Source organism: Eubalaena glacialis, chromosome 16 (genome assembly GCF_028564815.1).
Source record: "Eubalaena glacialis isolate mEubGla1 chromosome 16, mEubGla1.1.hap2.+ XY, whole genome shotgun sequence".
NCBI lineage: Eukaryota > Metazoa > Chordata > Mammalia > Artiodactyla > Balaenidae > Eubalaena > Eubalaena glacialis.
Window position 1 is genome coordinate 68,932,116 of NC_083731.1, and position 15,363 is coordinate 68,947,478.

Here is a 15,363-nt window from a genome sequence, read left to right on the forward strand (position 1 = left end):
ACGTGGCTGAGGTTCAGAGGATATAAATATTTTAAAAATTATTTTTCATGTGTCTGTTGGCAATCTGTATATCTTCTTTGGAGAAATGTCTATTTAGGTCTTCTGCCCATTTTTGGATTGGGTTTTTTTTTGATATTGAGCTGCATGAGTTGCTTGTAAAGGCTCTATTTGTGTCATTTAATCACCTGACCGTTGGCTTTGAATGATATGACATCAAGAATTTCAGGTCCAATTGGGATAAAATAGAGTATCGATTCTAGAGAATGGCACAATGGAAGTAGTAAAGAAATGACAATGAGAAAATTTGAACTTGAAACTTGAATGTTCAACACTTATCCATAGTTTACCCATGAGACAGACTATTATCGAGGAATATTACTTGGCTATTAAAATGATGTCTACAAAAATTAAGCAATATGGGCAAATATGGAAGTCACAGTACTAAGTTACAAAAGTAAAATACAAACTTCTTTTATATACAGCATATTGAAAGTGGTTAAAACAGGACAAAACAAGGACCACAACCGCCAAACATGCAAAAAACGAGGGCGGGAGGAACAGAATAAAAATGATAAAATGTGAATCAGCTTTATTTATATTTGGATGTTGGTAGGTTGGGTGTTATTTTTCTACTTTTCAAATTTTCCACTAAAAAAATGAACAAAAGTAGATTTTGCTTCTTTTTATGTTACTCTTCTCAAATTAAAATATGCATGTAATTTATTAAAACAAAGGATGAAAGGAGGGAAGAAAGGAGAAAAGAAAGAGAAGTGACTAGAAGAGAAAGAAGAGAAGGCTTGGGAGCCTGTCTTGGCTCCTCTGATTATTTTCCATGACCTTGGAGAAGTCACATACCCTCTCTCAAACTCCAGGATCCTCATTTGTGAAGGGGGCAGGGGGTAAAGAGTGGCTGGAAAATTGAAGGAAACAGATTGCGAAATATACACTATACACCCTATGCCACTGGACTGTGCTCCCGACCTTCAGGGCAAGACACACAGAGAAAATGATACTGTTTGTACAGGAGCAGAGTGGAGGCTGGGGCGACTGGTCTTGGGGCTCAGCCTCTCCCCCCAGTAGTGGCCGACTCATGGCACCCTGATGGGGAAGCTCTGCCACTATCTGTGAACTTTCCTGCTTGACAGGTTGTCTGGCTCTCCCATCTCTGCCTTATCAGTGTATCTCAAACCTTTCTTATTAAATACACAGAATTGCTAGGTTCCCCATTTGGAAATGGTCCTTGGGGCACCACCTCTCAACTGGAAATGGCGACCAAATTATAGCATTTAGGCCAAACAGCATTCGGAGCCGCCAAAGAGGAGCTAGCAAGGGGAAGGAAGATCAAATCCAGCAGATTATATGTATCAAAATACCCTTACGTAAAAACATTACGAATCAAAATGAATATACTGTGACATCTCTACCGCATTATTTGCCACAGAGCAGAATTCATCTTTAGGAAGGTCTTGGGTTCTAAATAAACAAAAGGGGCCTCATTGTGGGGTGGTTTCCTGTTCTATGACAGCATGACAGAAATGTAGATCGTACTTCTTCCTTCTAGAGCCTTCCTGCACCTTGTGAGATCAGAGAAGCATTTTTACACCTGACAGTTGTATGGGGTGGGAGAGCTTTCAAAGCATTTTCAGAATGTTCTTTCATTTAATTGCCACAATCACAAGGAATTTTTTCACCTGGGGAAAGGGAAACTTGGAGCAGGTAATTGACATGCCCAAGGTCAAAGGCCCACCCTTGTGCTGGATCTTCTGACTCTGACACCACAGGGTTTACACCCATGTTTCACAGAAATGATTTGGAACCTCCCAGTTCAAATCCGGGGAGATCAGTCACATGTGGCTATTGATTATTCAGTGACAATCGATGCCGCATTTACATTCAAGTTGCTCATCTAATTTTATTGGGTTTTCTCACAAATCATGGAGAAGATCATCTCTTCTTTTAAAGAAGAGAGGGGGTGAGGTTGTTAGTCTGACGTACCCTGATTGGTCCAGGGCAATGGGAGACTCTGACCTTCCTGCAGAGTAGCTGGGTGGGGGCCGTAGATTCCTCCCACACCCTAGTGCATTGCATCTTCTCTTGTGTTTTTGTTCTGTCCATTTCACAAAAGAGGAAAATGTGGCCAGGGGATGTAATTTACCCTTCACAAGTCAATGGTAAGGAAATAATAAAATATAATAATAATAATAACAACAATAATAGCTAACACTTACATAGTCTTAAAATGCTATATGCCTGGCATAGCTCAAAATGCTTTACATAATTTAACCCCTTTCATCCTCACAAACATCCTATAAGGTAGGCCTACTGTTATTCCTAATTTACAGCTAAGAAAACTAAGACACAGAGAGGTTAAGTGACTTGCCCAAGCTCATGCAGCTAATAAGTGGGAGAGAGCTGGTGTTCAAACCTATGCAGTCGAGGTCTTGAGAGAGGAAGAAAAAAGTGTTCTTTGTGACAGGTTCATATCTGCCACCAAATAGACAAGTAAGTAGCATGCATGCTCCTTTCTCCTCTCCTCATCCTGTGGCAGACATCACTGGTGGATCGTGGCACACTTTCCTGCTGAGCCCAAACGAGGTCTCAGAACCCTTCTCATTACAGTGCTTCACCACTAACCTCTAATAATTAATCCATCAGCATGCGAGATGGAAGCCCGTTTGTCATTTCTTGGGCTCATTTTATAGGCGCCGATTAATTCATAATGCTGTTTTTAAAAATAAGTATGGGTGATTGGGATTGACATATGCACACTACTATATATAAAATAGATAACTAATAAGGACCTACTGTATAGCACAGGGAACTCTACTCAATACTCTGTAATGGCCTATATGGGAAAAGAATCTAAAAAAGAGTGGACACATGTGTATGTATAACTGATTCACTTTGTGGTACACCTGAAACTAACACAACGTTGTAAATCAACTATACTCCAATAAAAATTAAAAAAAAAAAAAAACGACAAAAAACAAAAACAAAAAACAAGAAAAAAGGTGTGTGTGTGCGCATGTGTGTGTCTATATATATGCCTGGCTTTGTGAAATGAATGAAACTGAATTTGATTCAGTTTGCATTTACTGAGGATCTGAGTCAGGAAAGCACTCTTGTCAGGCTCTGAGGTTCAAAACAAGAGATAAACAAAGTTACATCATAAAGGTATTGGGGAGAAATTATACATAAAGAAATCGTGATGTAAATTCTTTTGAAGATTTAAGATCCTCTTGTAAACCCCTTCTTAACTTAATCTGTTTTGTACGGTCTGGCTTGGTACCCTGGGCTTTCGTAGACTAAGACATGCTTCCATGTGCCTTCAAAGGCGTTTTAGTATTCCCCTACAGGTTTTTCAGTGCCTCTCCAATTTTTGCTAGCAGGGCATTTATTTTCAAAGCTTTTGCTTTATACACAGTTCCATTCACTTGACAGCACTGTATTTGTCCTATTCTAGTGGGTAGTATATTTCCAAAGGTCCGACACATAGCAGGGACATGTTAAGAATGCTTGATTCATACTGTGCAAAAGAAATGGCTTGAATGCTATTTTTCAGTATTAGAATTACACATGGTACTTGAACAGCAGGGTTATTAGGATCCTGAGAGGGAGCTCAGTGGTAGAGGCACACAGAAAAGAGAATTTCCCAGCAACAGGGTAATGAGCTCTCCAACGTACTAACTTTTGTGAGGGCAGTAGGAATGTAGGATGATACATCTGATTTGATGGAGAGGAGGTAAAGGTAAAACACCTGTGGGGCTGCCGAATCCACCCAGCTTTTAGGATGTAGGTAGTGTGCAATCAGACTGGGATTTAAAAATTAAAGCTCCCTGAGATGCTTGCGGTTGGTAACAGAACGGGATCCAGAAAAAATAGTTTAGTTCTGTTTCTAGGTCAACATTAAGATGATGCAGATGACCTGGATTTTTAACTTTCCGTTCCTGGTTGGATATGTCCATTCAGTCATAACATCGAGGGAAGACACTGTGTGGGCCTGTGAATAAATGCATATTAGCCACTTGCAGCAACAGCACAAGGAGACCACTGCCAAATAATAAAACCCAACTTAAGGAAAAGTCGCCAAGTGCAGAAACAGTATTGGAAAAATGTCAGCTCTAGGATAAGAGAAATCACTCCAAAGTTAAATACCCTCCAGCAGGGTAAGATGATGCCTTCCAGGGGCTGAACGGGCACCCTGGGAAGCATACTAGTCTCTGCTGACTTAGTAACAGACTGTGGAAATGTATTCTAGGAAATAATTAGAGCTCATTAATAAAATTTAGCTCTAAGGGTGTTTATCAAAGTGCTGTTTTAAAAAGTAACAAAAAAATCGGAAGCAATAAATGATCAATAATAGGAAATCAATTAAAATATTATGATTTGAAAATATAATACAATGTGATTGCAGCCATTAAAATGATTTGTAGAAAATTGAAAGCATGAAATGATATTCCTATAAGTGTGTAATACTTACATGTAATTATAATACAGAAATATAGAAATAAATATACCTTAAAGGGCAGGTTGCAAGCACTATATAGTGTCTGGGGAGGACATAACCAAAGTGTAAAAGCGATCATCATCTCTGGATGGGAGTGATTTTTGCTTTCTTCTTTTTACGACTATACAGTTTCTCACACATCCACCATGCACATGTATTACTTGTGCAACAAGGAAAAAGAAAAGATACAAGTTAGGGGGTGTTTTCTGTTTGTCTTATTTTGTTTTTTACGAACAGGTGCTTCCCGTTCATCAGGTCTCCCTGTCTGCTCCGTAGGCTCAGTGCTTGGAGGCACAGCTCTTGAAGTTGTGAGTAGAACTTGGTCAGAAATGATTCATGAGTCTGCCAGCGCGGTGCGTAGGGTCGATCATTTGCGCTTTGGCTGTATCTCAAGCCTGTTCTTTTTTCCCGGACATCGTGATGAACTAGAACTACCATCTATGGGGACGTTCTCCCCAGATACTCACCCTCTTCCAGAAACTTTTCATACAGAAACATTTTTCCTTCCAGCAGCTCTTTCTTCTGTAGATACTCTTCCTCCTTCAGATACTCCTTTTCATACAGATACTCCTTTCCTTTCAGATAATTTTCCTCCTCCTCCAGGTACTGGTCTTCCTCCGGGCTCTCTTCCTCTTGAGGAAATAAAAATTCTTCCATTGAACTCTCCTCATCTCCCTCAGTACCTTCTTCCTCTGAAGATAAGGTCTGCGTGGAGTGGTGGAAAGTTGTGGAAGGGTGAGGAGGTGATGTCCCCGATGGCTGAAGCTTTCTAGCAGACATGCTGGGAGGCATTCAGCAGAGGAGAGCCTTCTGCAGCAGGCAGCGTCACTACTTCATCACCCTGGTAACCGAGAAAGGAATAAGACCCCGTTAGTCAGGAATTACCTACTGCATGTTGTTCACTCATTGCATTTGTGGTCTTGGGATGGCCCTTTGAGTATGCGTATCAGTACATGGTGGCCTGTGAAAAGGCACAAAAAGAGAAGGCAGAGGTTTTACCCTCCAGGAGCTGGTTGGAGAGACCACATCTGAAGGCAGCGCCTTTGAAATGACTGCACAATATGAAGTCAACGAGGAGAGCTGGAAAGTGAAGGAGCCTTCGGTGTTTAGTGGTGCAATCCTTAGAGAAGACTTATACTTACTCATCAAGAAATATTTATCGCTACAGTAATCAGGACATAGACTGTCTTCCAGGAGCTTCAAAGTGGGAGAGAAACAGACATTCGAACAGATTTCTGTACACAGAGTGGCAAGCACAATGGAAGAGGTCCAGGCAGGGTGGTACAGACACAGCGTGTGGGGCCTTGGTCAGTGAAGGTCCCTGTGGTTGGACGTCTGCCAGGCACGTGCTCCTGGCCACGCCCCCTGCTGGAAGCACCGCCCACTAGGCAAAGTGTTAGTTCACTCAGCAAGCACCTATTTTTACTCCCCAGATTTAGCACAGCTGTGAGCACCTACATTCCCCCCGGGGCGTCTTCCATGTTCCACCCTATGCTCCATCTGTACCTTCTATATTTTCGTTAAAGTAACGATTTGCTATATTATATAGTTTGTTTGCACATCTGCCTTTCCAACAGAGTGTGAACGTCTCGATGGCGGGAAGGATTGATTCTCGTTTGCAAATCTATTTCAAATCCTTCCTCTCTTCTCTGCTCTACTGTGACTGCCCGCAGTGAACTGTACCATCTCTAGTCTGGATTATTGCCACATGCTCTTAACTGGCCTTCCTGTCACCACTGCTGCTGTCCTGTAGTCATTCTCCACGAGGAGTGTTCTTGGGAAAATGGAAATCACATCAGGATATGCATTGCTTAACAATCCCCCGATGGCTTTCTCTGGCACGGAGAATAAAATGTGAACCCCACTCCAGGGCTCCCAGGGCCCTGGAGATCTGGCACCTGCCAGCCTCTTTGACTTCCTCTCTTATTGTTCCTTCTCTATTCTCCCACTCTGTTATTCTCTCCTAGAGCACTTACCCTGTTTCTATTTATGGTTCTGTTTCCATGTTTACTTGTTCAATATTTCTTTTCCACTATATCTACGTGTCTCAATGACAGTGACCTTATGTGGCCTGTTCCCCGCTCTCTCTCCCATGGTTGGCTCAGTGCCTGATGCATCATAAAGACACCCAAAGTAAACGATCAGTGACTGAATGAAGGACCAAGGATAGATGGCTCTAGAGCAGGGCATCCCGAAGTTTTAAAAATGATAATAGTTATTCTGCACAATGGGATAAACTGCAGATAACTGGCCCAGAATCCTCCTGTTTGCTCTGAGGGCTTAAGAGGTAAATCTCTTGGCCTACCTCTTCCCAGATCTCTGATTGGGAAGCTCTGTTCTAGGGAACCAGCCAGATGAGATCATGAGGATCACTCTCTAGCATATGTGCAACCTGATGCCTGAGATGACGGGTGTGAGGTCAAAGACATTCGTAATGAGACAGGCTGGGACCTGGGACCTGGGACCCTTTGCTGCAGCGCTTACACCTGGACAAACGTCTCCTCAAGCAACAGAATACAAAGAAACTATAAGGGACGAAAAATAATTGCATGCATGTGCAGTTGGGGCAAATTATGAACAGTAAGCTACAAAAAGGTCAAAACCCACCTGCCACTGCTGAGGTGCCGGGAATAAAAGGAGGAAACCACACATGATCCCTACACCCAGAACCACCAAGGGGTGGACAGACGATGTAAACCACCCCTCCCACCCGACCCTGACTCCATTCAAGGGACCAGCTCACCCCTGCCTCGGGGGGCGAGCGGGGGCCCCTCTTACTTGTTTTGGCTCCTCACGCTGCAGCACGAGTCCCAGTAAGGTTTTTTTTTTTTTACACAGTGCTCTTTTCCTTTTTTTTTTCAACATCTTTATTGGAGTATAATTGCTTTCCAATGGTGTGTTAGTTTCTGCTTTATAACAAAGCGAATCAGTTATACATATACATATGTTCCCATATCTCTTCCCTCTTGCATCTCCCTCCCTCCCACCCTCCCTATCCCACCCCTCTAGGTGGTCACAAAGCACCGAGCTGATCTCCCTGTGCGATGTGGCTGCTTCCCACTAGCTAGCTATTTTATCCCAGTAAGGTCTTGCCTGAATTTCTCGTCTGGCCTCGTCTCAATTTCTACTGATTAAAGAGTCCAAGAACACGGGTCGGTATCAATAATGGGCCGTATTTGTGCACCTGCAGGGTTGCTAGGGCCTTTGGATTCCCGGATTCCCGTAGGATTAGCCTGGGTCGCTGTGGTGAACATAGAGGTGCGCTGCCCAGAGTTCTTTTCCAAGAACGGCTAGCTGCCCAGCGGTGGGGCGTCCCGGGCCCGGGCCCCAGCGCCCTCAGGGTCTGCCTCATCTGCTGGGAGCCGCCTTCTGGAAGCCACGCCCTTCTTGGGGCAACCACATCTGGTGGCAAAGCAAGATGGGGGTGTAAAAGTCCAGCCGAGCCCAGGCGGGACCCCTCTGAGAGGTCGTAGTCACCCACGAGCCTCCTCCAGGCGGGCCGGGCTCACCAAGCCTGCTCCACTGCACTGTCTCCCTCGGCCTGTCCTGCATCCTTGCCCTTCCTTTCTCAGGGGTTTGTCCCTAATACACATTTTACGTCTCAACAGGTTGCCTCTCAACAGTTTGCATCTTAGAGTCTATTTGCAGAGAACCCAGCTCCTGACAGGCAGCTTCACAAAATGTAAATCTGGAAAAGAATTGAGGGCTTCCCTGGTGGTGCAGTGGTTAAGAACCCGCCTGTCAATGCAGGGGACACGGGTTCGAGCCCTGGTCTGGGAAGATCCCACATGCCGCGGAGCAACTAAGCCCGTGCGCCATAACTACTGAGCCTGTGTTCTAGAGCCTGCGAGCCACAACTACTGAGCCCATGTGCCGCAACTACTGAAGCCGGCGTGCCTAGAGCCCGTGCTCCACAACAAGAGAAGCCACCGCAGTGAGAAGCCCTCGCACTGATGCAACTAGAGAAAAGCCCACATGCAGCAACGAAGACCCAACGCAACCAAAAATAAATTAAAAAAAAAAAATGATTGCGAGATCCGGGAAAGAGAAGGGGAAGGGCCTGGTGGGCAGCTTGATGGTTTGGAGGGTGGGAGGGTGAGGAGTAACTAGACCTGCTGGGGCAGGGAAAACTGACCTGGCAGAGGGATGACAAGGCAGTAAAAGTAAAGACAGAGCTAGGGGCCCGATATGGAGCATCTTGTGTTGGGTGGTGACCAGGAAGGCGGTATGATTAAAGTCACTCCGGAGCCGGAGGATTCTTGTGGCCGCTCACCAACAGTTAGGAAGTAGAGCCTGGGAGCTCGGCCTGCAGTTGACTTGCTCTGTCTCCATCACTCTACAGCTCTGTGGTTTACACAAGTCCTTTCATATAGGCTACCTCGAGTGCTTTTTGGAGGAGGTGAAGTGTAGATCATACATGAGACGAGCGTGGAGGACGTTGCCTTTGTGGCAAAGCGTGAGCCGTGGGAAAGCTTTGGGGCTTATATATATGTCTTTGGGAGCCTCAACTGTTTTAAAGGAACCTCTCCAACCTTATTTTGATTTAAAACCTAAACACACTACCTACTACAGCTGTGCGTGTCGAGCCCCCGCTTGCTCCTGATGCTTAAGGCAGAGGAAGAGGTCAGGGATGGGGAGAGCCCGAGGAGAGGGGTGTGTGTCCAGCCGTGCCCTGGGAGCGGTGAAGGCGCACACCCAGCCACCAGCCACTCCGTCAAAGGTCTGCTTGCACTTCAGAGACCCCCTGCCTTTCATAGTTTTTAGCTGTTCAAGATAAAAGATCAAAATCAGCTGGTCCCCTGGACAGCCCCGAATGCGTTTATCAGTGGCATGCTGTCACGCAGGGTTAAGAGTCTTTCTGTCTGTTTTCTCATCGGGCCTTGTAAAAAGGCTCCAGGCAGCTTGCATTCTCATTCCAAAGGTCAGAAAAGAAACTGCATTCTAGACACTGTCCCTTTAATTCTCCTAGAAATTTATAAGAAAAGCTGTCAGGCAGAAATAAACGGTAATGGCAACCTGATACCCAGTGTCTGAGGCAAATGTCTCGGTTTTGACTTGTGATTCAGATCTTGACTCATTTTGACCCTGGTTTCTGAGAGATTGCAGGTTAATTTCTGTGGTCACACAGGAAACATCAACTTTATAAGAGCTGATTATAATCAGCCGATTATAGCTCATTCATCCTTAGACTAGCTTCACAAAATGGCTGCCTCAATCAAAGCAGGCTGCCAGATGTATTTTATTCAAATTAAATAATTAAAAAGAAAAATTAGTGTGGGGACTTCCCTGGTGGTCCAGTGGTTAAGACTCCATACTTCCACCGCAGGGGGCACGGGTTCGATCCCACATGCTGTGCGGTGCAGCCAAAAATAAATAAATAATTTTAAAAAACTTCTATTAAAAAAATTAAAAAACTAAAAAATTAGAGTGAATATTTAGAATTGGCAGAATTCACACATAAACATCAAGAGTTCTGGCTTCTCTCGGAAATAGGGGTCTCGGGGACCCTGCGCTGGCTTCCGCACCTGGGAACAGTGATGCTGAGTGCAGGCTGCCCTCTCTGTGTGGGACCGCTCTCTCCATTTCTGCTTCTCTCCCCACCACTACCTGGAACCTGCTTGATTCCCAGGCAGGCTTATCATCACACGTGTCCTGTTGTTTTCTTGTAGGAAAGCCACAGTTCTCTGTCTCTGTCAGAAAATAGAGCCAGGTCTCTGTCCAAAGCAGGAAAACAAAAGCTACCCTGAGAGGTCTGCTCTTGCCACCTGGCCTCCTCGTGCCTTGGCTTGATCTTTCTGGCCCCAGTGGAGGGTGGGGCCTTTGATGGAGGCTGTTTGGTGGCGGCTGGTACCGCGTTTGCACAGTTCACCACCGCACACCCGCAGCCAGCATGGCGTTTGGCACGTGATAGGCACTCAGCAATACCCGCTGAATGAATACATGGATGAGCGAAGAAGAGCTTTAATAATGTGCTGAGTGCTTTGCCAAGTATACTTACTGAGGATGTGCTTATTTAGTGAAGAGGGTAACACTTTATGCCAGAGGTCAACACAGAAATCTACCCTAGTCTTGTAGATTTCTATCTGCAGGACTCCTTCCGCATGGTGCTGTGAGAGAGAGGCTGACTGAGTTCCCTACAGTGAGGTTTTCTTTGGATCCCACTTGTCATTCTGAGGGGCTGAGGCCAGGATCCCTGAAATAGTCTTACTTGAAATAAAGAGGAAGACACAAGCAACTAAAGCAAGCAAACAAACAGACAGAGCACTCCCTCTGTAAAGGGCTGATTTGATGACTAGACTGAAAAGTGAGTGTAAGACAGCCTGGATGAGGGAAAGAAAAAGATTGCTCCCTGGTACCGACGGCAGCCTAGGTGCGAGGTTTAGATATTCAGGCCTGAGTGTCCTTCGGTCCAGCTCCTGGTGGCTGGGCCCCGGCGGAGGTGATGGCCCACAGGGAGTGCCCAAGGTGAGTGAGCGCCCGTATCCTCAGGAGGCCAGACCCCTCCTTGGGAAGCTGCCTGGCCCAAGGGAATTCTATGGTGATGTTTTCTGGCTGGGACAGAGCCTCTCTCACAGTGGGTCAGTCTGTTTCCTGGCTCTCAGCCCTGATTTCAGGAAGCTGTTGTCAATTATTGTGAGACAGCCTGGATGAGGCTGCTTGTTCAGTCTCTGAATGGTTCAGAAGTCCTCGCGTTGAATCATTGCCTTCCTCACTTTGACTCCCACCCCTTCGTCGGCCCTTTTCAGCCCTGGGGGAACCTCAGTGACGAGCTCTCACTCCTCTTCCACTTGACAGCTGCTTTATTGTCTGAAGGTAGCGATCAGACCTTTTCCCAGGACTCCAGGCTCAGCTCTTCAACTGCCTTCTTAGCATCTCCGCTCGGACATCTACTCGCTGTGCCCGAAATGGGATCCTGCTCTTCCTCCCCGGGCCTCTTGGCTGATGACAAAGCCCTTGAAGTCATGTGACACTTCTCTGTCCTTCTCACCTTACATCAGTCCACCGGCAAATCTGGCTGGTTCAAAGGACCTCCTCACTTCTCACCCTCTCCACATCCCATCACTTCCCCTCCTGGTCTGAGCCACCATAACATCTTGCCTGGGTTACTGCGGTGGCCTCCTAGCACATCTGTTCTTCACAGGGTAGCCAGCTTTCAAAACACAAGTCACCTCACTCCCCCAGGCAAACCCTACGAGGGCTCCCATCTCTCAGATTAAAGACCAAGACCTACAAGGTCCTTCCTGATCGGCCCCCATCACCTCTTCCACCTCCTTCCCACTGCTCTCTCCCCCTCCCTCCCTCTACTTCTGCCACACTGCTCTCAATGCTGTTCCTGACATGCCAGGCATGTCCCACCTGAGGCCTTTGCTCTCCCCGTCCCGTGGGCCTGCTCCGCAGGTATCGCCCTGGCTCACTCCCTCACCTCCTTCCCACCACCACCTCAATGAGTCCTGTCCCCACTAACCTGTTTACTGTCACCTGCCCAATCATGGCATTTCCCATCTCCCTTAAGCTTCTCCACTTTCCCTTTTTATCCAAAGCATTTATCACTTTCCTAACATACAGAATGCTTTGTTCATTTGTTAATGTGTTGTCTGTCTCCTCTCACTAGAATGTAAGTTCCCCGAGGGCAGGGATCTTTGTTTTATTCACTGATTAGCCCAAGTGCCTAGAACAATTACCATAGTAGGTAATGATACGTATTTATTGAATGAAGGAGTGAATCATGGCCCCTCCCTTTTGCGGTTCCTTCCACCACTCAGTAGGTGGTGTGGTTTCTAGGTCCTTCTCTGAAGTGCTGTAGGGTGTCAAGAGCCCCCTAAGACGCATGGCTTAGCCAAGAGCCCAAGGCCCGGCCTGAGCGTGCGGCCATCTTCCCAGCACCGTGTGTCCGGTCTGAGAACACTCAACCCTGTGGGCTCCATTAAGGCTTTCTGAGCACCCACTCCAAAGGGCCAGGTCGTTCCTTTCCCCTCTAACTGGGACTTCACATTTTCTCCAGCTCCTCCCAGTAAGTTTTGATCGGGCAGCCAGTCATTTCCGATTAACTGGGTCCTCATCCAAATCATAGATACAAATGTCAAGCCAGAGAGCCCTGAGGACATGGCCCTGAGACCCCTCCCCTCTGCTCTGTGAGACCCTCCCTCTCAGCTCCCTGAGGCTCCTCCTACTTGGCTCTCAGAGCCTCGCCTCCTTGACACATGAGACCCCTCCCCCTCTGCTCGCTGAGGCCCCTCCGCCCTCACTTTTCTGCGGCCCCTCCTCTTTGGCTGCCTGAGACTTACGCCCCCCTCAAGGTTTACCCCCTTCTCTAAGGCAGGGGTTTCCCCCCACCACCGGTTTGCTGCCTGTTAGGAACCGGGCCGCACAGCAGGAGGTGAGCAGCGGGCTAGCCAGCGAAGCTTCATCTGCCGCTCTGCATCCCCCTGCATGGCTCGCATTACCGCCTGGACCATTCCCCGCCCCCCCCCCAACAAAATTGTCTTCCACCAAAGCAGTCCCTGGTGCCAAAAAGATTGGGGACCGCTGCTCTAAGGGGTGGATGGAGAAGTCCCACCCTATATGACCTGCCCTTCCAGGAATCCATGCAGCCTGTCACCTCTCCCAAGTACTCCCAAACCATCACAGGAAATGTCCTGGAATTCTGCCTGGCACCAATATCAAACTCACTGGGTTATAAGTTTCCACATCTGCCTTCTCTTCTCCTTTTATTTAAATCAGGAAAATGTTCTCCTGTTTCCAGATTTGGGGTCCAACTCTCAGTCTTCTCTAGGCTTCAGCAATTTGTATAATACTTCGAGTTGTAAAGCAATTAAATGTGCCCTATTGAATGTATGCATCATAGCTGTCTTGTGCAGCAAACACTGTTCACTTCAATTTACAGATGGCAACACTGAGGTTCAGAGAAATCAAATGTCTTGGTTAAAGTCAGACAGTTACTGAGTGGCCAAGCTAGGACTTGGACCCAGGTCTGCTGTCCTCAAGGACAGTGTTCTTTCCCAACACCGGCTACTGCGAGGGTGGGCTGAGAGGCTGGCGTTGTTTGGAGGGGAGCTCTTAGGGCACTAGCCTCTTCCTCGCACTCTAGTTAAACACGCTTTCTCCATGTTGAAGGAAGGAGGGTGAGGAGAGGGAGGGAGGGGAAAGTTGGGTTTCTGTCATTTACTGAGCATTTACTAAGTACCTAGAACAAAGCATGTTACTTATTTTTTTTTTAAACTTTAAAGATTCACAGAAGTCTGGTAAAGTATTATTATCCTCTTTTTCAATGAAGAAAACCGGGGCTCATGGAAATTGGATAACTGGCCTTAGGCAATGGCTACTAAACACCATATTTGGGATTCAGACCAGGACTGTTCCAGTTCCAAGTCTAGACCACCCTGTAACAGAAGGGACGAGCAAGAGATGTCATCCTTCCAGCCTTTACAACTCAGGTTCTTAGTGATTCCTTCAAATATTCCGTGAACAAAGAAACTATTTAAAAGAACACAGAAATAATACTTAGCGTTTCTAATTGCTAAAAGGAAATTCATTCAGATGAAAAGACATCGCTAGTTAAAAGTTTACTGCACTAATTTTCAAGAGTCATATAGAATGGCTTTGAATTAACCTCCTTCAAACCTTCAATATTGTCTGAAACAAAGCAGGTAACTTAAAACCGATGGCATATTCATTTTCAGATGGCTCAGGTGAGCATTTCAGTAGAAGCGTGTATCTTGGGTGTGCCTGTCGACACTAACGGTGCGCTGAGGCACCTGTGTTCTCAACACGTACGAGCACACGCACAGGCTGCCTTCCGGGGCAGCAGGTGGCAGGAGAAATAGCACTGTCTTGGCTGAGCTCCAAACTGAATATGTGATTTGGAACACATTCCCAGCTCCTCCCACACATGTGTCTAGGCTTCTTTTCTCACTTCTAATATTAATGGATTGACCTAGAAGAGATCCGGATTCCTTCCTGAACTATGTTTCTAAAGATAAACTTATCACTTATTCAAAACGCCTGGGGCCAGGGTTGCGGAATTCAGATTTTTTCCTCATTTAGACTGACCTTATGGTGAATATATCATAGATATGTAACAACCCTAGAGGGGTCTGGGGCAGCACCCCTGTAGTGAATCTTATTAGTATTTCTGCAACAAAACATGTAACTGTTTGCAATAAGTGGGATAAAGAGAAACTTTAAATAGCCTCCATCCATTTAGGCCGGATTTTGCTTCCACCTGAGTTTCAGCAGGTCACGTTTTGTGTCCAAATGAGTTTGCCACAAACTTCTCATGAAGACTTTCAGTTTTTAGGACTTTGTGGATTACAGATTTTGTGCATCAGGGATTGTAATCCTATGTCTGTGTTTCTCTGGATGCCCTTTTGGTGGTCGCATCTAGTATTTATCTAATGTTTTGCTCTTGATGGGCAACAATGCATTTAAAATAAAGTTCATTTCATGGAGATCCATTTTGCCATTGCTGTTTCTGGGATCGCAGTGTGGCTCACAGGGAGGGCAGTAAGGATTATTTGCAGTCATGACTGTGCAGCCTTCAAGACCTGGAAGATGCAGCAGCAGTTACGCCCAGTTACGCTCATGGGCAATACTTACAATGTTAGGGAGTGAACTGAGTCCAAGCCAAGAGATTCTTCAACAATAACAGCTGAAAAAAAAAAGTTTCCTGGTTAGCTCTTAGTGACCCAGAAAATTAGCCAGAGAACTCCTCATTTCCTAAGAATACTGGATAATGGATATTTTTTCTAGGCTAAGATTAAATGGAATTTGTTTTTGTAGTACATGTTTCTTCCTTAACCTTCCTTGGTCAGTAGGTCTCCCTGAACATCCACCATGGAAATCCAACCCAAGCAGCC

General features: G+C 46.1%; 1 protein-coding gene across 1 annotated transcript in view; it reads right to left on the reverse strand.

Moving 5' to 3' along the window:
- Positions 1-5,287, reverse strand: part of ERICH6B (glutamate rich 6B) — a 42,633-nt gene extending 37,346 nt beyond the window's left edge. Inside the window, exons 1-2 of the mRNA XM_061170917.1 lie at positions 4,975-5,287; positions 856-910 (exon numbers count right to left, since the gene is read on the reverse strand). Of these exons, the coding sequence (XP_061026900.1) occupies positions 856-910; positions 4,975-5,287 (368 nt within the window). The remainder of the gene's footprint in view (positions 1-855; positions 911-4,974) is intronic.
- Between the last annotated feature and the right edge of the window lie 10,076 nt (positions 5,288-15,363).